Here is a 22,277-nt window from a genome sequence, read left to right as displayed (position 1 = left end):
AATCAATCCTAATTTCAACTAAATTTATGTTCTTATTGCACTAGATCGTTGAAGGCATAAAAAGAAAAATCAAGCTTAGTCAGTTCCTCCACTCAGATCATAGTGGCTTGGTTGGTAGTCAAGTTACTTAAAGCACAAGTTATTATTCATCATGCTATTAGGCTCTTTGCAGTACTAATAGTGGCAAGTTTGCAATTCGCACAATCTTCTAGTCTGTTTTTGGGGCTGGTGAGATTGTGGGTAAACATACTTATGAAGTTATGATTAACAGGCCAGATTTGCATATGCACACATCCAAGGGAAAAGTGAAAAACATATAAACATAAATATCTTTTAGGGTTGTCTGCATGCATTTATTTCGCATATTAAAAGAACTTGTGTGAATGGAGCTCCTGGTTCGGGCATCACATCATCAATCTCCGTCTCAAATAAATAAAATAATTCTGATGGATGCATACATGGGGTAGGAATATCATTACTCAAGACCCTTTTGTACTTTATCTAATGTTAGATTTCCAGGAATGCGACAACAACGTATGTATGTGGTAAGTTTCGATATCTAGCGTTGGCTAGTCCATTTTAGCGGCGCTTGACAAAATTGACTAAACTAATGAAGTTGAATCATGCATGATTGAGAGGTAATTTCGCCTAGTTTAATTTTATCCAACTTACTCTCTTACATGAATCTTACTTTCTTTTCTCACACTCACGCGGTGTTCATCTAATTCATTTGAATGAAAGCAATTAGAATGATGGATTTTGGTATCTGAGATTTTAGCGTAAAGTGCTTTACTAGAATTTAGAAAATATTATTTTAGTGGATCCTCATCTTCAAATGTCACGTTTTAGGTCTGGAGCTGATGGTAACTATGCTTTGTCGTGTCAAATGGTCAACTTTAGACATGCTTTTAACCTTTACTAGACGAGTCACTAACTAACTCTTGATCTAGTGATAATAATCTTCCACGGTGTTGCAAAGTGCTTTAATAACATGGTCACGTGGCTATACCGCTGCTTAACCTTTATGTGCTTTGTACTTGACTGCATCTAAAGGTATACAATCCATTGTCACTGTCACTACACAAATCTCATGAGCCTTGGACAGAACAAAAAAGAAGAGCCAAGATGAAAGCAAAACACCTTCCTTTAAAATTCTCTGAATCAAATTGAACCAAGGAGAACAAAAGAATATCCTAGGAAATCTAGTGGATGACGGATATATATTGACAATTAATCTTTCTGTACATTTATACAGTAAATGCCTTTCAAAGTGGACAATAGAAGATGCCCCCTCCTTGTTTAACATGGCGAAATTGATTTGATATGCAACCTACCTATGACATGGAATTGGCTTGTGGAACTTTCAAATACACACAGATATGAAGAAAGTGCTCAGGGTTCATTAAGTTGTTTGCCACCCAAGAAAATGGTATCTCCAATTTCGGATGAATACCTTGGATACGAACTAGTTTGATTTCAGCATCATCATGTTGATAGCAAGACGTGATATGTTCGCTTGAGTTTTCTACTTCCTCTTTGGCTTTTCTATCGCTGCTTGCATCTTCAGAGGAAACTCTTTGTTCATGCTCATCACCAACAGTCAATGATTCTTCATTGGTCAAGGATTTGTCAAGAAAATACTCTGGCAGAAGGCTCTTCACTGCATCATGTAAAGTGAAGCATCTACCTGCAGTGCAACATAGGTGAACTTGGTCAAAACTTAAAAGCTTAGAAACCCTAATATTATTTGTCAGACATGCTTAGCGGTGCCAATTTCATAAATAAATTGATGAGGCCAGCAATCCATTTACACCTTGACCTGATGTACATTCTCCCTATATAAATAAGTTAATTCAATCAAGGAACTACAGCTACCAAAGAATAAGAGCTAATGTAGCTGCAGTAGCCAGGAATACACATAGATTTACGTGTAAGGCACCTTGGAGTTCTTACGTAGGAAATACTCATAAATAAATTAAATAAAGTAAACAAGACCCTTTGATTCATGAACTTGTATCACAAATAGAGTGCTTAAAACCCCAAAAACAAGTATCACACAGAGTAACAAAGACATCTTTCTTTCTCACTTGTTCAGATGTATATATATAAAATATTTTTTATAATGGTGTAGGGAAAAGGCTTTAGTGATACCATGATCCGTATAGCAATCACAAATCAGATAAACCCTGCCAGCTTACCCAGATCAGACATGAAAACTAAGAATACAAGATGTGGAATGCAATTCCAAAACAAAACAAGTCATGGGAGTACTGCAGAAACACTATAAAGCCTTCCACAAGAAAGTTGATGAAAGTTTCCTTTCTATTTTTACAGACCATATTAATAGGTGTCTATTTTGTCTTGATGAAAATATCCTTGTCTCTTACTAGAAATAGCATTAAATTAATGAAAAATGAAAATGAAAAGGAATAAAATAAAACATGAATTCACCACACACATATTTCTGAGATAGGTTCATATGAGAAATAAGAAAATTGTCTTACCTCCTTCTCCTCCTTGTATCTCAACAGGCCGGTTTATGTAAGAGACTTTATCCCAACTATCAATCTGAGGTGCATCTTCTAAATCTTCAAAGTCCTCACTGACACTCCAAACGTATAAGCGAACTGGAACTCGGCCTAGGAAAGCACCATCATTTGAAATTTAATTGCAACATTATAGGTGTATCCATATACATAAGTAACTATTTCAGTTCAATTCAAAAGTAGGAAGCTCTTTTGAGGATTTAGTCATCCAATTTTAATTCGAGCTGTCGGACAAAAGGAAACTTAGGTAAAAGGCTACAACCTCTATATCTACGTAAGTCTTTACTTGATTAACACTAAGCCATAACCAGAACTGCTTCAAACAACACAAACCAATGTTTTTGTACTGTTCGCAGCCCCAGATTGCCTCCTAGACTGTCAGTGATACAGGAACATGTAAGAAGCTTTCCAACTCTAAGTGGGCGGCCCACTAGGCAACTTGGCTTGGTTCTAGTTAGTTTGGGTTTATATTTGTTTCCTTGTCTTTTATTTTTCTTGTTTGAACTTTATGTCATATTCACTCTAGCAGTTGATTGTTATGTTCTTGGTCCTTTTAAATAGTCATGTGACGGTCATGTTTTTAAGTATTTTTGGAGGGAATATTACTATATTAGTGAGGTATAATGCCAGGGCTGCTGTCACCCTAGAATAAATATTCTTTTAAGAGTCTTTCTATGCAGTTTTATGCAGTTAATTTCAGAATTTTCAGATTGAGTATCCCTTGCGTCTCTTTGCCCTAGAAATGAATTATTGACGTTCCACCCATCTGTCTTTAAACCATTTCAACACTAGGCCCTACAAATTCTCTTAAGCCTTTGAAAAGCCTAGAACTCCACAATTTTCCTAAGCAGAACAAGGTAAAACAACCTCTTGCTGTATCTGAAAGCCAGAACGGCAACACATTTGAATTTGACATGGGCCAGCCCGAACAGAGCCTGTATATAAAAAGTAAGGAACTGATATCAGCCCTTTTATCAGGACAGCGGTGGAATTGATGCTGGGCACTACGTTTAAATAGGGAATAAATCTCTGTGACTGATTTTGGGTGGGCTAGAAGAAAGATGTGGGCTGAGTGACTAGGGTTTAAGCTAGGAAGACAATATGAAGTTATAAAGAGATTTGACAGGAAGATGTGGACACAATTATCACAAAAACAAGCTACAAGATTAAATAATTTGCTAACCTGCCTTCACTTGTCCAGAAAAATCAGTGTCACCACTTAAATTCAACTTTGCTCCATATTCATCCCCAACTGTCCCAAGCTTAAGTTTAGTAGACACCCGTCGGTAGGGTTCCAAATTACCTGCGCCAAAATGTGTGTTGGAGAGTGATTAAGCACAGAAGGTTCATTGATACAGTCACATTCACAACGGAAAAGAGAAATAAGATAATAACTACAACCCCAACATGATGAAACTAAGGTAAAAAGAAGGGAGGAAAAGGCTGCATGGGGCAATGGGGTACCCATACATAAGCCACAAAATTACTAAAACACCACCTTAACTTTCATCTGTTTTCACAAAGAACCTACATGCATGCATGAAACTCTCCATGCAAGTTAGCGTCCTGTAAAAACTTAAACTTGATACTAATATTTGATAAGGAACGCTCAGAATTCCACTCCGATGCAAAGTTTATCCACTCTGGTGCAAAGTTTATCCACATATACAAAATGTTAAACTGATAATATCCACCGAGTAAATGTTTTCCCAATGTAAGAACAAAACAGAAGTGTTGATGATTCTGTGATGAGAACAAGCTGGATTGGTTCATCTTGGAAATTGCTATTTCATGACTAAAATGAATATTGAAGTGAAGTAAATGAGACAGTCATATTCCAAAAATAACTATAAGTGGACTCAGATAGTGCACTCAGATATATGTGGACTTTTGTATGTCCCTTCTGAAACATAAATAAGAAGAAGCTCTACTAAAAGTTAAGGGGTTATAAGAGCATGGCAGAAATCCAACTCAGTAAACCACACACAAAAGGTGTTTCTTGCCATGTATTTGGCTGATCATCTATGCTTCACTAAGTATAAAAAAAAAGGCCGGCAAAATAACCTGCCAAATTGTCTGGAAAGACAGTATTATTTCATATACATGTTATCTTTTTTTCTGTATCAATACATACATGCATTCACATTTTTTAGTCTTTATGAAATTATCATAATAAATCTTATTTTTCTAGGGCATGTTGAAAGAAAAATATGGCAAAATGCAAGTGTAGTTGAAGATACTCTAATAGCAAGTACAAATGTTACAAGAGTTATTTATCAATCAGCATGTGACCATGCAACTTCAGATGATTAGAAAGATAATTATCTTAAATAATGGTCAGCAACATCACCTATCTTTGCATTGCCTGATATTTAAGACTTGAAAGGATTATATTCTATCTACCTAGAGATGATTGAGAACTGCCATCATATTTACATGATTTACTTGCTTCTTGGCTTTGCCGCTGAAGCTCCATTAATAGGTTTTTTTTCTTCTTCTGGAAGTAGTAAAGGAACAGGGTTTGGTATACAGAACATTATAATTGCAGTGGATAATGGAGGTTATTGATGGCTAACGATTGAAGAGTTAATCAAGAACATTATCTTTGTTTGGAGGATAGAAGACTACGTCACAGTCTCATTAGGTCCTGATCAGAGGCAAGGCAGCTAACAGTAGTCATTGAAAGGTGATCACCAAGCTGACAGAGCTTAACTGAGGAACATCATACGTGATACATTGCAAATTATACTTGCTTGTATTAAGTGCAAGATGATAAAAGTGAGAATGGGAGGAAGGAAAGATGGAACTGTGCAGTGGTATGCAAAACAAAAAATGTACAAGACTATATTTTATTTTTCACAAAAGTTATGTTTCCTATCCAAAATAAAAATGAACATCCATTTACATCTTATAATGACTGTCAATCAAGAAACATTTTGCACAAGATAACTGAAATTTTCATTTTAGCAGGTATACCATTTAAGACAGAGCGCCAGAGCTCCACCTGATCAGGTTGAGACATGTTCATCACATTCTTGCAATTCCCATTAATTATATATGCAGCCTGCAGTTGTAACAGATACCATTAGAAATGATTTAAACTGACATCTACATTGTGAGACAAGCATTTGCAATGAATATTGTCACCAGATCCCAGATTAAGCAGTAAAACCAAATTGAGTCTCATCTAATATATGGCAAGAAATGAACAGTTTTATCAAGAAAGATATGAAACTAACAAAAAATAAGAACAAGACCTCTTTCAATGAATTAATAAAGCTCCACTTTACGCTATCTTCACCTTCACAAGGAATCAATATGTTCCCCGGATATCCTGTAAAATGCACCTGTACAAAGAACCAAAAGTTGACTTCCAATCCACAAATGTGTATTGTAAGAAAAGGCGATTGATCAAGAGCATACGAGTCGAAATATCATTAGAAACTATCCATAACATCATTCAAGTCGATGTATACTTTGACATCATAAAATGCTTGTACAGCATTTTACATGGTCCAAATCTCATCCTCCACACCCAAATACATAGGTGGGTGTATGGGAATCCTTTAATCTAGTTGAGATTAATTAACATGTTAACCAAACTAGTTTGTTAAACTCAAAATTTAAGCTATAACCTTTAGAACATTTTTCTTTTTTGATACCCAGAAATCCACCAATCTGCTTCGCAGACACAAGTTTGAAACTGGGGTTCCCTGCCACACCCTACAATCTTCGGGAGGCAGGAAACACTAGCATATAGCTAGGTAGGTACCTTTTGGGGTTTCAAACCACAGACCACATGGGAGCAAACCATGGGCCTGACCCATTCCAACTAACCCCACGTTGGTTTATAACCTTTAGAACATTACTCCAACCAAATAGAGCATTACCCAAAAAATTTGGAACATTACATATCATATAAATAAAATCTTGTAAGTCTTAATTAAAAAAGCAACTGTGGTATCATTGGTGGTCGAGTGGCATTAACAGCTGGTGATGGCAGTGCTAGCAACATGGTTGTGGTAGTCGCAGTGGCTTAATGGTGGTGATGGTAGTACCAGTCACAGATACAGTGTAGCAATGGAAATGCTGGTGATGGCACCAATGGTAAGTGGCAGATCAAAGGGGTGGCAGTTGCAATGATGGTGGTAGCATGGTAGCAGTCTAGCACTTGTGATGATTGTGGGATGTTGGCACAAGATGAGATTAGGAAAAGAATAGGGCATCATAGAAAACTGGATAATGCAAACCAACTCTTTCTAGGTTTGTTTTTGAAACAGTTTTGGTCTCAAGTTTGTTCAAACAAGAATGGGGATTTTTCATTTCATTACAAATTTCAAAACAGGCCCCACAAAACATGGCTGACCAATTGTTGAGATTTTCCAAACACCCCCCATAAGCAAAACAAAAGACACATTCTTGGTGCTACAAAGCAGCCTAATAAATTTTTGTGAAAGTAATTTCTTATTGATTAAGTTTGAATTAAATTAAAGATTCCAGAATATTCAACCTTATTAAACTCTACTTCTGTATTAAAAGCTCCAATGTCCAAAATTCTTTACAAGAATAAATTCTAAAATAAAAGTATGCATGTAATTGGGCAAGACTACATCAACCAGAAACAAGTGAACATCACGATTCACATACTAGCTGCTGTACAAAAAGTACTGAACTTCAATGGAAACTTTTTTCTCCTAAGCTCCTATCTAAGGGTCCCAAGAAAGTAATTGCAGTCTCATCAACTTGAAAAATGGAGATAAACAATTTTACCGTCAGATTCCAAGGTCTTTCTGGTTCTGCACATAGAAGATCAAATAGAACTCCTGTTGGTATATACCTGCAAGAAGCTCTTGCCATATTATGAAACAAATAAAACTAACAAGGACCTATTAAAATAGGAAAGTACCAATGCTATTTATTCACTATTTTACTCCATCAGTTACATCACTGTGAATTCCAGATACAAACGTTTAGGGCTTGCAAGATCATTTATTGAACAAAAAATGGAAAACTTAGAAACGAAACTGAAAATCTACTGTACACTACACTGGCACATAACATCCAAATCAAGTGGCATATCATCACACTTCGTTTTATACACAAAAATGCTAAAAGAGGGCATGAAAAAGCACCCATGATGAACAAAACAATAGAAGAAATAGGTGCTAATGCAGTTGATTAAGGTACAATAGAAATTTCCATTATTATTTGAAGTTGGGTTTTTTGAGTTTGACAGGCCATTCAGTGAATGATCTAATCAAGTGTGATGTGATGGAATGAGAACAGTGTTTGATAATATAGAGAAGCAATGAGCATGAAGAAACCAGTGCCTACCCTTGTAGTCAAACCAAATCTGATGATCATAAGAGCATAGTACATACCATTTCAAGGGCAAGCCTTTGTACTCAAACCAAATAGTATCTAGCCGAGGAGGAAGTGCACTACTGAAGTGAGGTTTTAGATGCGATGCCAACAATGGTAGGTACCCAATTCGAGGTGCTAAGATCTGAAACAAATTATAGCAACAGTCACGGTAAATGAGAATTGGGTCGCATAATTTGAAATTAAAGAAAGAAGGAGACAGACAGACAGACGTATAAGTTTACCAGGGCTGGTGGGGGAGCAGGGAGAGTGGCAACGTCGGATTCATGGAGATGAATCTGCAAAGGAATTGCTCCGTCCCATACGTACCTCTGTGCTTCCATATCCATTCTTCTTTTCTTTGCACAATTCCCTTATGTCCTTTTGCTGCATTCGAAACTGAGATACTGAGCTTTGACGATATTTGAAACCAGGCAATCAGCCCCAGCGAGATTGCGGGAAGGAGGAGGAGTCCACAGGCCACTCCCTCTATTCTTTTGGGCTTGAGCGAGAGAGGGTCTGGGTTTGCGATCAGCCACTCAGCTACACTAGGGATTTTTGTTTTTAAAAAAACCCAGTATAGCCGCGCGGCTATAAACGGGATTTTTGTTTTCAAAAAATAGTATCGCCGCACGGCTATACTGTTATTGACACGTGGAACCAAACTGCTAATCGGGTCTGTTACCTTTCATAAATTGTATAGCCGATCGGCTATACTTGGGATTTTTGTACAGTCGCTCGGCTATACCATTTTTGACACGTGGGCGCCGAATCGCTGGCGAGGCTTTTTTTTTTCAAGAGCGAGTATAGCCGATCGGCTATACTCTGGATTTTTTTTTTTTTAATTAAATAGTACAGCCGGGCCGCACGGCTATACTGTTATTGACACGTGGACGCCAAATTGCTGGGCGGGTCTTCCTTTTTTATTTATAAATATTATAGCCGCGCGGCTATACGGTTATCCGTGCGGCTATTCAATGTTTTAACAAATATGGCTATACTCCTTGTAAATATTATAGCCGCACGGCTATACAATGGTTTTTTAATTATTAAAAAATAGTATAGCCGCCCGGCTATACGGTTATCGACACGTTTGCCGAATGGCGAGGCGGTCCTTTTTTTAATTTATAAATAGTACACAGCCGCACGTTGACTGGGTTAATTTTAGGTGTGTTTACATGTTTAAATACTTTTATATTTTGAGTTTATTTATAAATTTGTATTAAAAGAATAGTATAGCCGGCCGGCCGGCCGTACTGGGGATTTTTGTTTTTCAGAAAGTATAGCCGGCGGGTGCAAGGGCATTATGGGTCAGTTTGAGTCCCTGCCTCTCACACCAAAATCTAGTTGGTCAGTTTGATTTGTCTTGGACTAAAATTGAACGACAGCTAAATGTTAACCGGAGAATAGAATTATCCGAATTTTATTTTGGTACGAAAGGTGAAGGTGAGTGAGTGAGGAAGAGAAATGTGTGTTCGAAACAGAGAGATTTGAGGAAATCCGTACAAACAGCAAAACCTAATTCAATTCAATCCGTAAATAAATTATTAAAATTAAAAAAAACCCAACAACAGCAAATGCCAATTCCCCTCCTCCCTTATTTTCCGCTATTTTTGGATTCTTTTCCACTCTTCAAAGAAGAAAAAATCACTCCCAAATTCATCCTTCTTCCCCTCCTTCTCTTCAACTGCGGCTCCCCGTCCGTACAAGTATTCTCTCAAATCAAAAGAATAAATATCTATCGTATCGTATTGGGTTTTTAAATTTAATATTAAAATTGGATTTTATGTTCGACGTGCAGATTCAGGGGACTTTTCTTGATAGTGATTCAAGGACCCAGAGAAAGAGAGGGAGGGGGGCTGCAGTTGCCAACTGGTTGAGCTAGTTATCATTTTAATTATACGATCAGCTACTTATCATATATGAAACATTTTGATATGAAAAATGGCGGGTGAAGTTGGCGGTGCTGGTGCTGGTGAAAGCTGCACGTCGTCACCCAAGAGCAGGGTGAAGTTCTTGTGCAGCCATGGTGGGAAAATCCTTCCCAGGCCCGCCGACGGCCAACTCAAGTACGTCGGCGGCGAGACTCGCGTCGTCTCCTTGTCCCGCGACATTTCCTTCTCCGGTACGTATTTGTTGGTTGGTTGTCTTGTTATTAGAAGCACGTTTATAAGAATGTTGAAATTTTGTTTAAAAAATCGCTTAGATGAGTTTTTTGGAAAAGCATTTGAAAGCACTTCTTGGAAAAGCACTTCCTGAAGAATAACGCAACCTAAATGCACTTCTCCAATATAAAACCATATATATATATATATGAAAATATATAACCATATCTGAGAATCTCATCTGGAAGGATACCCTAGCTCATAGTGTTATATATGTAATACATTACAGAGTTGATGAAGAAGCTGAGCTCGTTGTTTGATGGGGACATGGTGTTGAAGTACCAGCTAATGACAGAAGACCTGGACGCCTTGGTCTCCGTGAAAAGCAACGAAGATCTAAAGCACATGCTGGACGAATACAATAGGCTTGAGAACGAAGGGAGCTCGAGGCTAAGAACCTTTTTGTTCCCCTCAAAGCCGATCATGATCGAGAACCAAACGGCGGCGTTGGAACACCAAATGATGGAGCAGCGTTACATTGACGCCATCAATGGCATCGTCCGGTTGTGGCCAAAGATGCAACCCCAGCAGCCACCGCAGCAGCAGCAGCAGATGATTCTCGCTCCTAACATGATCATTGGAAGTAGCCCCATGGCCAGCATGAGTATATCCTCGGCATGTTCGTCTCCGAAATCAGCGTCCCAGGAACAACAGTTGTTGTTGGCGGACATGAGCATGCCGGCTCATAGGATCACGGTGTCGCCTCCGATGCAGAAAGTGCATAGCTCTCCTAGTATTTGTAGCAGCAGCTTTAATATTCAACAGACGTACCAAAACCATGTCCAGGGGCGTCACCCTTACCTTAATAATTTGCAGCACCATAATGCCAACCAATCTTCATTTAGTGCAAGAGCACACCACAGAGGGATTAGGACTCCTCCGCCTTTGTTGTCACCGGGTAGGTTGTCGCCGGGTAGGTCTGAGTCCGGGAATGGGAGGAGCTCGTTGATGGGTACAACTAGTACTGCCCACGTCCAAAACCATTACAACAACAATAACCACCACCACCACGCTGCTAGTGGTAATAGTAGTCCTAGATCAATGTCATCTCACCACCGAGTAAGTGGAGGCGGCGGAGGGTATTATAGTAAGTGCTGCTATCACGACGAATGTCCACCCTATGCTTGTAACAGGGCTGAGAGTCTTCCTCGAAGTCCTAGATAGATGGTACCGGTGTTTGTTGTTAATTACCACCAAAATAATATATCCTACTGCTCCTTTGTCAACAGTACATTTATAATATATACAAAATTTCTCAACTTTTCTCATGGTTTTATCTTTTTCCTGTTGAATGTACATGGTGCCTCTTTCTTTTTCAATGGGAAAGAAGAGAAAAAAGAAGAATGAGATACTGATCAATTGCAAATCGCAGTCAAGTTTTATAAAAAAGGGAAGACAAGAGACTGCTTTGATGATATGGTTTTCTGCTAATCAGCTAAAGATTAGAGATAAATGACTATCCAACATCAAGATGACTTGATCAAGAACATATAACGATACAATTGTGTGCACATATTCAATAGCAATGTCGAAAGAAACATTCTTGCCTCGGGAAAAAAGGTACTGGATCAGGTTCATTGCTCTTCTGCATTTTTATGAATTGATGCTTCCTGGTTAAGGCAGAGATGGCATCTTTTATAGCTGGAGCTGTACCCCCTGAAATAGCTTCCTTGGGCTCTCCAAGTTTTGCCTCAGCCTTCTCTTTAACTGGGGCTCGAAGCTTGTCTCCCAGCTCTTTCAACTGATAATCAGCCTGGTTCTATGTGCCTGGGTGGGTGTCAACATGTTGTATTTGTTTTTTGTGCTTGCTTGTTTCTTGATTAATTTGGTTATTCATTGCATTCATTCTACTTGTTTGGTTCGATCTTGCTGTGAGTAGGAACTACGAACGTAGACGACTTAGAAAAACAGGTCGACAAGTTCAACGATACAGATTTTGAAATTTGGAAGTCACAAATAATCGACTATTTGAATTTCAAGAAGCTTACTGCTCCTTCGGCTGGTAAAGAGCCTGATGGGAAGAACAAAGAAGATTGGAAAGAGCTGGACAAGATGACTCTTGAACTGGTAAAGATTTTATAAACGTTATTTCTTAATTCGTTTTTCTCAGTTGTCACTTGAATCACGACATGTTGTTCAAGATGGATTAGAAGGAAGAAAATATTGGATTTTCTGCAACCTTTTATTGTTATAAGACTTGAGTGTCTTGACATGATGTTAATGCGTTGACAATAGTTACAGATGGACAACTTTCTTGATGTCTACACACAAACAACAATCTTAAAAACTATAAAATGGTAACCCCACAATATTCTATATAATTCTTTTTTAACAGAGAATTATTTTGTCTGAAATTGAGCATATATTATACATGTATCCCAATAGAAAAAGATTACCTCTTAGACTTTTCCAGCAAGCATAAAAGCCTTGCAAGTAACAGTTCTGACCAAATCAGCCCCACCCCAAGCAGTTTCAAGCTCTTCAATAACCTCTTTTGATAACAAATCCACACCTTGACCCCTATAGCTGCAGTGACTGCAGAGGAGGATCTTAACATCCTTAAGATCCCTTCAAATGACATTTCCTTTGGTATTTCTAGTGGCAGAGGCTCACCCTCACTACCCAAACCAACACTTTGAAATTGAAATGGAAATGGAAGTGTCCTATAACCTTCCCATAAGTACTGTGTCTTTCGGTCCCGAAAGGGTTTAGCTGTTTCATAAAAACGCTTCACTACACCATCAAGTGTAGGGCTTGTCACACTAGCATTGTAGCCCCAAACAGCGATTACGCCTCCTGGTTTACGCAGAACTCGCTTCACCAGTGAGTAGAACTTTGGGAGGTCAGACCAGTGCACGGCCTCTGCCACGGTTACCAAATCAACTGAATTCTCACCCCCTAATAACGCAACCAATTCGTCATCAGACATGGAGACCGGAGTGTGAATGTAACAAACTTGAGGATGTTGAAGTGCATGCTTCAGTTGGGACTCACTTATATCGGTTCCTATCACTTGCTCATAATGCTCTCCAAGCTGTACACATACAGGACAGAGATTAAATTTAAAACATGTTTCAGAGATGGCTACAACAATAAACCTGCCTAAAAACAAGAAGTAATTAATTAATAGTTGAGAGATATGGATGAAGTAAGAGTGATACTAACGGAGAAAGCAGCTTGGCCGTTGCCGGTGCCGACGTCCCAAGCTAAAGAGTGTTAGGGGGTAAGAGCTGCCAACATTGAAAACCATTCCTTGGGATAAGTTGGCCTTGCCACCAAGTAATCATCTACCTGCTTGTCGAATAAACCTGCCATTTTTTTGCCTTGTATCTCTCTACAATAGTGAATTTTTGTGGGGTTTTATACACAGATGTGGAATCTGTGAATATCTCTCCTAGTAGTAGTCAATTCCTAATTTTCAACTGCATGCTTTGCAATTTCGTTTCAACTATTTAATTTGAAGGGCTGCAAGAAAGTAAAAGCAATTCTCTTTTCTATTTGACTAGTCTCAGGAGTTTATGCCCAAAAAAAAAAAAAAAATTAATGCCAAGGGATCTGCAGACTTTGTCCTGCAAGTGCATACAACTGGTAAGAGAACAATGTTGCATGAAGATTGATTTTATAAGTTTCTTTTTATTAAACTGTAAATAACATTTGTTTGAATTATAATGGCTTTCATGAGCCAATGCCATTGCTCTGCATTGAAAGAAATGCATAGAATAATCCAACAAAACAGAGTTTTTATTTTTTGGATAGAACCACCAAAGCATAATTAAAAATAAAGAACAATCAATCCTGCTTCGTGATGGATGGTGTCATAATTTTGGACTAGTTATTGCTGGATTGGACTGGATTTGAACTGTTATATCAAAGGCTTCGCAGCCTAACTTTTCCAGCAAGCATAAAAGCCTTGTAGCTGACTGACCTTACCAATTTGGAACCACCCCAAGCACCTTCAAACTCTTTAACCACCTTTTCAGGTAACAAATCTACACCTTGGTCCTTAGCTGTAGTGACTGCAGACCATGACCTCAGCATCTTCAAAAACCCTTCAAATGACAGCTGCTTTGGAATGTCCAGTGGCAACGGGTTCCCCTCCGATCCGAAACCGACACTTTCAAAGGGAAATGGAAGTGTCTTATAGCCATCAAACACATACTGGACTTTCTTGTCCCAAAAGGGAAGTGTTGTGTCATGAAATCGCTTCATTATAGGATCAAATGTTGGATCAACTTCAATGTCATTGTAGCACCAAACAGCAAATACACCTCCTGGCTTCTTCAAAACACGTGAAACAAGATTGTAAAACTTTGGTAGGTCGAACCAGTGCACAGCTTGAGCTACAGTCACCAAGTCAACTGAATCTTCACCCCCTACCAAGGCTATTACTTCATCGTCAGTGATGCTTAACGGCGTGTGGGCATATCGAACCCGAGGATGCAGCATCGCACGCTGCAGCTGGGATTCACTCACATCGGTTCCAATTACTTGTTCATAGTGCTCAGCAACCTGTTATGAATTTAGATGACATTATGAGGTATAAATATTTGTCTTAAGACTATTACAATCTATGTATGTCAAGATTTGGACAAGAGAAAAAAAAAACAAATGAATTTCAAATGATTCCTCGTATATAATCAATCATTCCAAATGAACTATATCTAGTTATTTCAAATACACTCAATTTAACATTGTTCTTGTACTTTGTTGTCAAAACCGAATTATTTCTTTCTAATTCCTCCATCCAAATCCAAATGGGGCATTAATGTCTTAATTTTAGAATTTCTGTTTGAGTTAAGAAAAAGAAATTGATTTTCTATTCTGTTCTATATAATCTTAGATAGTGTTGAGTAAACAAGCTAGAGAAATTAAAAACAATCCTCCAAAGAGAGAGAGAGAGAGAGAGAGAGGGGTAGTGATGTAATACTGACACTGAGAGCGGCTTGGCCATTGCCCGTTCCAACATCCCAAGCGAGAGTGTGGTGAGGGGTGAGAACTGCTAATTTGGAATACCATTCCTTGGGATAAGTTGGCCTTGCATCCAAGTACACATCTGCTTGCTTGTCAAACAAACCTGCCATTTCTTCCTCTCTGCTCTGCTGATGATCTCTCTCTCTCTCTGTGAAACAGAAGAATCCTTCAGCAAGAACAAATAAACTATAAGAGAAGAGGAAGCCTTCTTTTTAATTCACTAAAACCTGACGCATATACATGTGTCATCTTTCTGTCTCAACTCCTCACTCGTGAATTCCCTAAACCTTCTTGTTGGACTATCCTACTATTAATAATCCATAATTAATTTATTCAAACTTCAACAATAATAAAATATACTATCTCTCTACGTCAAATTTAAAAAGTAATTTTTTTATATTGATTGTAGAAACAGGTACACGGAGATCCTGACAACACCAATTAATTTTGTTAATTTATGAATTTGTTTTTTCATTTCTTTTTGGGTTGTTACTACTGACAAAGACTAATTATCTACTTTTCCCATTTTTTAGAAACTTTAGAATTTATGATAATACTTAACCCACCAAGTTTCTTTCCCATGATAAAGAGGGTAAATATTGCAATTTTTTCGAGTTCTTTCTCTTACCAATAAAAGAAAGCGGGTGATGACATAAAGGCCTCGTTTGGTGAGAGATGAGATTTTGGGGCACAGTCAAGAAAAGGGCATGTGAGACAAGAAGAAGGAAAAAAAAAAAACAGGACGTTAAATTTGCCGTTAGTTGGATTAGGGTTTTTTTTTTCTTTTTTAAGTAGGAGTAAATTGGGTTTTTGTTTGAAGATGTGTCAATTTTTAAGTCCCTTAGATAATATTTTAATGAGGTGGCGTATGAAGAACTTAAGTGAAGTAAATCATGGCAGAGAAAATCATAGTAGAGGATCCGGAGAAAAAATAGGAGGCATACAATATGTCACATGTCATTATAATGTTTCATATTCATTCATATTCCTTCTTGCCTTTCATTTTCAATATGGAATTCCTGAACGAATGCAAGTAATCACAGAAAGGAGGGTTGCTTTGTGTCGGAGTTTGACTTCACTTTGCCTAATGGTTCTTTTTCTTTCTCAATCTTTCTCCAATAATTCATTCTTCACAACCAAAGATGTTAAATCTTTTGGGTAGATTTCAACATGAGGTTTAAAAGCTATACAACTTAATTTCACTTCTTGTCTGCCAAACCAGCGTAATTGAGTGAAGGCTTTCTCTAAGTTTGTTTGTAAAAGTGTTGTGAGTAGTCAAAGTGTTTGATATAACAGTGATGGACACATAATTTCTTACATGTAGGGGCATTTAAAAATTCAACCGATATATAGTTTAACAAAAAATTTCTATCCAGGTTTGTTGTCTATAAAACCAAGCTTAAATAAAACGAAATAACATTATATGATGAACTCATGATGCTATATATGGAAATAAAAGTGTTTACATTTATATTATGATGACCTGATCCAAAAGAAACATAGATTAACTTATTAATCCAAAACATAAACATACAACTACATATATATATATATATATATACATACCAATCACTCATAATAAATTATTCATATCAAATATCGACCCAATGACCGTGGATGTTCTGCCTTTGCGCCCTAACTTGAAATATGGTTTCTCTGAAACGATCTACCTGAGGACGAAAAATAATCTTGTCACCAGCTTCGAGCCCCTTGTAATTGACAAACTTGAGCCAACCCTCGGCACAAGCACCGGATTCTGTAACCTCCGTTTGGATGGAGCAACAGAACGGAAAATGGTTGCCCTTGCTGTCCAGGACCCCGAAATGGACCTCACGACAGCCCTCTTCAAATGCCCTCTTCAAATGGACCTCATCAAGCCATCGCACTGGAAGCACCAGCTTATGCCCTACATCTCTTTCAGTAAGCTCTTTCTCAAGCTCATGTGCATGTTCCATAATAATTCTACATATACAAAATAATCAAAATAAATAATCACAACATAAACAAACCATCAACATAATCAAAATAAATATGAATTAGGTTTCAATTAAATTAAATATATTCTACATATACAAAATAATGAAAATAAAAACTCACAATATAAACAAACCATCAATATAATCAAAATAAATATGAATTGGATTTCAATTACTTTAATACAAATTTATAAATAAACCCAATCCTAGACATGTATTTATAAAAAAACCCAAGCACTATTTAAACATAGAAACACACCCAAAATCAACCCCAAAGTCAACTTTTTGGGTGTGTTTATAAATGGGTTTTGAGTGTGTGTAATGATGGGTTTTGGGTGTGTTTATAAAGTGTTTTGGGTGTTGGGTTTTTTTATAATTTCAACCTCCATTTTGGGTGTTTTAGTGAAACTCCCTTAAATTAAATATATTCTACATATACAAAATAATGAAAATAAAAACTCACAATATAATCAAAATAAATTAAATATATCATACATAGTGACATAGGGTTTATAACTTACTTGAATTGTGAAATTTCACAATAACAATGAGTAAAAGCAAAGAGACTAGCTGGCGGCACCACCACACGACAACGACAACGGCAGTATAGAGGCACTTCAATGGCGGCAGCAAGGGAGGAGATGGAGTTGAGGGTTTTGGGAAGGGGGGGATTGAGTTGGGAACTTAGGGTTGGAGGAGAAAACAAAAAAAATTAGGGATTTTAGAATGGAGGAGGAATCGGGTCTGTGGAGAGAAGTAGTGGCTAGAGGAAACGTTGGCTTTTATTATTTCAGACTTGGCCCAAAACGACGTCGTTTTGCTTAGAAATTTTTGTTTTTTTCTTCTTCTTAAAACTCCTGCGCGCTGCCTTCTTTTTTTGTGGAAAATTAATATACTTACACTTGGACTTGGTATTCTATTTGTAGCAAAATGAGCCCTCGTTTGAGTTTATACATTGTCCACCGCATTTGAGCCAGCCACGTGGCCCATAAGAGCTACCTGCAAGTTAATATCCCATTAGAAATTAATCCTCTCTTGCATCGAAATTATTAATTAGACGAATTCTTATATGAATATGTGATGCTAAATTCATAAGATAAATATCTGAGAAAACCTAGTTTCAATGAGAAAGACTTTCATGAAATGGGGATTTTATTATTTCCGATCAATAATGTTATGACACGCGTAATAACACTTCCACGTGTTAATTATGTTATATTTGTGTAATTTGTCTACGACATACATATCTCCACGAAATGAAAAGTAAATTACTCCACTTTTTTTTTCATGTATGATATCGATGGATCTTGACAAATTAGAAGGTTTACAGAAAAAACTACAAACTAATGGAAACAAAGAAAAAGTAAATTGAAGTTACTTACCCATATTTACAAGAAGCATGAAGAGAGTGAGGAATTTGGGAACCTTAATCATGTTGTCAATCTTGTAAAGCTAGCAAGTAGCAAAATCCGTAGTTTATTGCAGACGCACGCTTATATCATTTTGCCTCAACCAGTCAGTTTAAGATACCCTTTAATTGTTCTCAAGTATAACTCAAATTTAATAAAATATTTCATGCATGTCGTGAATTTAATATATAAAATTAGTGCTAATTAATGTGTTTAATTTACCAACTTTAAGCTTTAGATGGACTTGAGAGGACCCAGTAATGCTAATGTTTAGTTGAATATTTTTAATTAAATCCATGCCCATTTGGCCCAAAGTCTAAATCCTAGTCCAACCCCATAGGCCACCAACCCCAGTCACTAGCTTTAGTTTTGTTCCATGGCCGACCAATGCAATTATGCTCTCTGCCTTTTGGCGTCGGTGGAAAAGTTGAGATTCCTTTTGCCTTTTTCTTGTTAAATGTGTATGGTTTCCAAGTCTATGAGGAAAAGGTGTCAAGGACAATGTCGGCCCTGGGCCCAATATCTTAAGGGGAACATAATTTTTTTATTTTTATAGAAGTTATATGACATATATGATTTATTTTCTATTTAATATTTTGGAAATGAGGTTTGTTGGACAAAGTCTGTGCTGTGGGTGCGTGCGTGGAACTCCAACAAAGAAACAGAATATACTATGAAAATAAAAAGATGGCATTGAAAGTTTCGGAAAAAAACATAGATGCATGAGGATACATGTCGGTTCAAATGTGCATCCACAGTAAAGGGTGTATTTTCGGAGGTGTAAAGTCACTTTTACATCCCTTTTATACTTCCGGGGTTTGTAAATATGATTTTTGCTCCAATTGGGAAGGTGTAAATCTAAAGATTTATAATTGATTTATTTCACCTTTTCTGTTGTAAGTCTCACTTTTATCCATTTTTTCTCACATTTTCTCATGTAAGTCCCACCTACAAGATATATAAAAAAAAGATGTATATGTACATCTAAATTTGCATCTCATGGTGATTACGCAAATTTACACTCGTTTACACCTCTTCATTGATGGTGATTCTGATCACAAATGGTGTATATTTAACATACACCTCATTATACACTCTCCCATTATGAATGCTCTAAGGATAAAGATATTGAAATACTTAAAATAAAAAACTCACACTTCATGACAAGGAACTAATTAACTTATTACATTTTTGCGGCGACGCGTTTGTACAAGTGCGAAGGAAGCCTTGGTGTAGGCACGGCTTGCAATGGGGTTGTCATGTAAGTGACAATCCCTGGATTTTCTGACATGTCAACTTCCTTTGAATTAACTCCTTCAACAAGAGACCAACTGAAATGGTGCAATAAATGCCCCAACATGGACTCTACCAAATTCACACTAAGTTGTGCTCCGGGGCATACTCGCCTGCCGGCTCCAAACGGAAGTAGTCTGAAATCATGCCCCTTCATGTCAACATCCTCCTCTAGGAACCTTTCTGGTCGGAACTCATGTGGGTCTTTCCAAACCGCCGGGTCACGCGCTACGGCCCAGACGTTTACATGAACACTTGCACCCTTGGGGATGTCGTAGCCACCGATCTTGACATGGGAATTGGCTCGGTGGGGGAGCATTAGTGGAGTTGGAGGGTGCAACCGCAGAGCTTCCTTTGCTACACAATGGAGGTAAGGGAGGTTTGGGAAATCGTCTTCGGTCATGACCCGTTCGAACCCAATAACCCGGTCTAGCTCCTCTTGGGCCTTTTCTTGCACCCTAGGGTTCTTGATTAGCTCGGCCATCGCCCATTCAACTGTAATAGCTGTGGTGTCTGTACCCGCAGTAATCATGTCCTGCATGCACAAATAACATCAAACAAACATGATTATGTGCTTATATTAGTTTAGTGGTTAAGATTTTTTAAAATGCATATAAATTTACCGATGCTAAATGTAAAAGGCTCGGAAAAATACTTACCCAGAGAAGTCCGATAACAGTGTCCTCACTAAGGTCATACTCGTCCTTCAATGTAAGCAATGCATCGACGAAATGTTGCTTGGCATCACCGGTCTTGGTGCGAGCCTGTGTGTGCTCTACCATGATTTCCCTAGTGAGCCGGTCTCTTCGAGCAAAATGTTGAACAAGGGCCTTTTCCTGTTGAGGGAACATCCAAACCACCCATGGAATGTACTCGGCAATGGCAAGAGATCCCCCCATCTGCACTCCATTGGAAATAATTTCTTTGAATTCTCGACCTTGCTCATCGATTTCATCCTCTGAGTTAGCATAACGTTTTCCAAATGCTAGCCTTGTTATGTTGTTGAATGCCACTGTTCCTAAATACTTCCTCACTAGCAAACTTTCTCCACTGCTTTCTGCTGCATTATGGTAATTAATTAAAGTAGATTAATAACAATATGATAATTAATTAAAGTCAATAATCACAATCCAACTGAAGTACTTCATGTCAAAGAAAAACGAAGTACCTTTTTTTTTTTTGGAGTGAAATTGTAACACTTTGACGTGATGCTATTAATTTACGTGTTTTTTTCTTAATAAAATGCCACCAAAATTTATTAGACGAACGAGAAAAAAGAGTGTAAGTACTACAAAGGTAAAGGGAGTCATCTCATTATCAGTAGGCGGACATAGTAATAAACAGACCCTACCTGAACCAACATGTAGGTTTCTATGGTGGTACTTCTTTTTTTTATTTTTTGGTCAGAAGGAAATAATTAGGATGAGCACAGTTGGAACATATAAACTCTTCTATATATATGCATGCATGAGTTGCCATAGTTATCAGCTGCAGCAACAGACTTCAAACAACACCAAACCATGGCAATGAGATAACAAAAGTAGCATATAGGAAGGCAATTTGGAACATATATAAATGCATACCATGATTGGTGCAATCATTGAAAATGGACTCAACCATGGCAGTGACCTCATCTTCCCTAATGGGTCTGAGAGCTTCAATCCTCTTTGCAGAGAAAAGTTCAAGAGTGCACACCTTCCTCACCTTAACATAATGGGGCCCATAATCAGCCCAAATGAGGTCTTGACCGTCCCTGCTAAACATGGTGGTTGATCTATTCCTATGCCTGTCAGCCAGTTTCTGGTCATGCTCTTTGAGCACCTCTTTTGCCAATTCTGTGCTCGACACTACCACATTCAGTGTGTATCCAATCCACACTGAAATGATGGGCCCATAAATCTGGGCCCACTCCTCGTAGCATTGGAACCTCACGGGGGTTATGTGGTAGAGGTTTCCGAGGACCGGCCACGGACGTGGACCTGGGGGGAGCTTGAATCTTAGCCGTTGGTAGAGCTTGTAAGCAAGGAAGATGAGGATGAGAAGTGATGAGATGGGAAGTAGTAGACCAGAGAAAGCCATGTGTAAAATATTAGAAGAGAGGGTTACTATCAAATAAGGTTATTGGAATGGAAAGAGCCATTGTGTGTGTGTATATATATATGGGCCTCGGTCAATAAAAACAAAAATTGATACATCACGAGACATGCACGCTCTATAGATATTATAGATATCTATAATATGAAGAAGAAGATATTTTGGATATAATATATCCAAGAACTCGCTGTTATTTTAAGTATGAATGGTGGTAGAATTATTTTCTAGAAGTACTCGCTGTAATTAACTCATTATATCCAAGAACTCTAGGCAGAGGTTAGGTTGCACACGTGCTTATCTGCCCCCAAGCCAGATTTAGGTAAATAAGTACTTAATAAATACACCATACTCACCATATTCAACCTTAATTAAAGGTACGTAGATAAGTTTCAAATAATTTTAAGGGCCTTGATGCTTCAAAGGCTTAGAGCTTCTTTACAAGCATGGTAAAAGACAAGTGTC

At 37.9% G+C, this 22,277-nt stretch overlaps 4 protein-coding genes, 1 long non-coding RNA gene and 1 pseudogene across 8 annotated transcripts; 1 reads left to right on the top strand and 5 right to left on the bottom strand.

Moving 5' to 3' along the window:
* Positions 1–1,128: 1,128 nt before the first annotated feature.
* On the bottom strand, positions 1,129–8,453 carry APG5 (autophagy protein Apg5 family). 2 transcript variants are annotated; one of them, XM_089045823.1, is made up of 9 exons: positions 8,153–8,452; positions 7,928–8,052; positions 7,317–7,383; positions 5,804–5,893; positions 5,551–5,610; positions 4,950–5,043; positions 3,730–3,849; positions 2,505–2,639; positions 1,129–1,687 (listed from the first exon to the last, which is right to left on the bottom strand). In XM_089045823.1, exons 1-9 carry the CDS (start codon positions 8,255–8,257, stop codon positions 1,335–1,337), a joined length of 1,149 nt encoding a protein of 382 aa, XP_088901949.1. In that variant the 5' UTR covers positions 8,258–8,452; the 3' UTR covers positions 1,129–1,334. The 2 variants fall into 2 exon arrangements, with proteins under 2 accessions (XP_088901949.1, XP_008218719.2); XM_008220497.2 differs by lacking the exon at positions 4,950–5,043 and having other exon boundaries at positions 5,523–5,610; positions 8,153–8,453.
* Positions 8,454–9,234: 781 nt separating this feature from the next.
* Positions 9,235–11,300, top strand: LOC103319010 (uncharacterized). Its single transcript, XM_008220496.3, has 3 exons — positions 9,235–9,616; positions 9,709–10,032; positions 10,302–11,300. The coding sequence occupies exons 2-3, from the start codon at positions 9,852–9,854 to the stop codon at positions 11,234–11,236; spliced, it is 1,116 nt and encodes a 371-aa protein (XP_008218718.2). The 5' UTR covers positions 9,235–9,616; positions 9,709–9,851; the 3' UTR covers positions 11,237–11,300.
* A 1,052-nt stretch (positions 11,301–12,352) lies between these two features.
* On the bottom strand, positions 12,353–13,661 carry LOC103319009 (uncharacterized; annotated as a pseudogene). The gene is made up of 2 exons (XR_016124137.1): positions 13,238–13,661; positions 12,353–13,106 (listed from the first exon to the last, which is right to left on the bottom strand). The product of XR_016124137.1 is annotated as an uncharacterized LOC103319009 (transcript).
* A 131-nt stretch (positions 13,662–13,792) lies between these two features.
* Positions 13,793–15,350, bottom strand: LOC103319008 (uncharacterized). The gene is made up of 2 exons (XM_008220494.2): positions 15,004–15,350; positions 13,793–14,581 (listed from the first exon to the last, which is right to left on the bottom strand). Exons 1-2 carry the CDS (start codon positions 15,151–15,153, stop codon positions 13,940–13,942), a joined length of 792 nt encoding a protein of 263 aa, XP_008218716.1. The 5' UTR covers positions 15,154–15,350; the 3' UTR covers positions 13,793–13,939.
* Positions 15,351–16,488: 1,138 nt separating this feature from the next.
* On the bottom strand, positions 16,489–17,905 carry LOC148919387 (uncharacterized). Its single transcript, XR_016123637.1, has 2 exons — positions 17,541–17,905; positions 16,489–17,005 (listed from the first exon to the last, which is right to left on the bottom strand). It is a non-coding gene; the product is annotated as an uncharacterized LOC148919387 (long non-coding RNA).
* Positions 17,906–19,443: 1,538 nt separating this feature from the next.
* Positions 19,444–21,954, bottom strand: LOC148919386 (cytochrome P450 98A2-like). Of its 2 annotated transcripts, none has more exons than XM_089045962.1 (3): positions 21,305–21,954; positions 20,381–20,781; positions 19,444–20,256 (listed from the first exon to the last, which is right to left on the bottom strand). In XM_089045962.1, the coding sequence occupies exons 1-3, from the start codon at positions 21,798–21,800 to the stop codon at positions 19,612–19,614; spliced, it is 1,542 nt and encodes a 513-aa protein (XP_088902088.1). In that variant the 5' UTR covers positions 21,801–21,954; the 3' UTR covers positions 19,444–19,611. The 2 variants fall into 2 exon arrangements, with proteins under 2 accessions (XP_088902088.1, XP_088902089.1); XM_089045963.1 differs by having other exon boundaries at positions 20,381–20,778; positions 21,305–21,856.
* Between the last annotated feature and the right edge of the window lie 323 nt (positions 21,955–22,277).

Source organism: Prunus mume, linkage group LG2 (assembly GCF_029339155.1).
Source record: "Prunus mume cultivar Tortuosa linkage group LG2, ASM2933915v1, whole genome shotgun sequence".
Lineage (NCBI taxonomy): Eukaryota > Viridiplantae > Streptophyta > Magnoliopsida > Rosales > Rosaceae > Prunus > Prunus mume.
This window is presented reverse-complemented; position numbering and strand designations above follow the sequence as displayed.

Excerpts from the sequence above, each read along its gene's own strand:
- APG5 (XM_089045823.1), bottom strand. The coding sequence starts at position 8,257 with ATGGATATGGAAGCACAGAGGTACGTATGGGACGGAGCAATTCCTTTG. Across the intron at positions 5,611-5,803 it reads TTATTAATTCATTGAAAGAG|GCTGCATATATAATTAATGG; the intron begins GTCTTGTTCTTA and ends TTACAACTGCAG. Across the intron at positions 1,688-2,504 it reads GATACAAGGAGGAGAAGGAG|GTAGATGCTTCACTTTACAT; the intron begins GTAAGACAATTT and ends GTTGCACTGCAG.
- LOC103319010 (XM_008220496.3), top strand. The coding sequence starts at position 9,852 with ATGGCGGGTGAAGTTGGCGGTGCTGGTGCTGGTGAAAGCTGCACGTCG. Across the intron at positions 10,033-10,301 it reads CCGCGACATTTCCTTCTCCG|AGTTGATGAAGAAGCTGAGC; the intron begins GTACGTATTTGT and ends AATACATTACAG.
- LOC103319008 (XM_008220494.2), bottom strand. The coding sequence starts at position 15,153 with ATGGCAGGTTTGTTTGACAAGCAAGCAGATGTGTACTTGGATGCAAGG. Across the intron at positions 14,582-15,003 it reads ATGGCCAAGCCGCTCTCAGT|GTTGCTGAGCACTATGAACA; the intron begins GTCAGTATTACA and ends AATTCATAACAG.
- LOC148919386 (XM_089045962.1), bottom strand. The coding sequence starts at position 21,800 with ATGGCTTTCTCTGGTCTACTACTTCCCATCTCATCACTTCTCATCCTC. Across the intron at positions 20,782-21,304 it reads CAATGATTGCACCAATCATG|CAGAAAGCAGTGGAGAAAGT; the intron begins GTATGCATTTAT and ends ACCATAATGCAG. Across the intron at positions 20,257-20,380 it reads CTGTTATCGGACTTCTCTGG|GACATGATTACTGCGGGTAC; the intron begins GTAAGTATTTTT and ends TTGTGCATGCAG.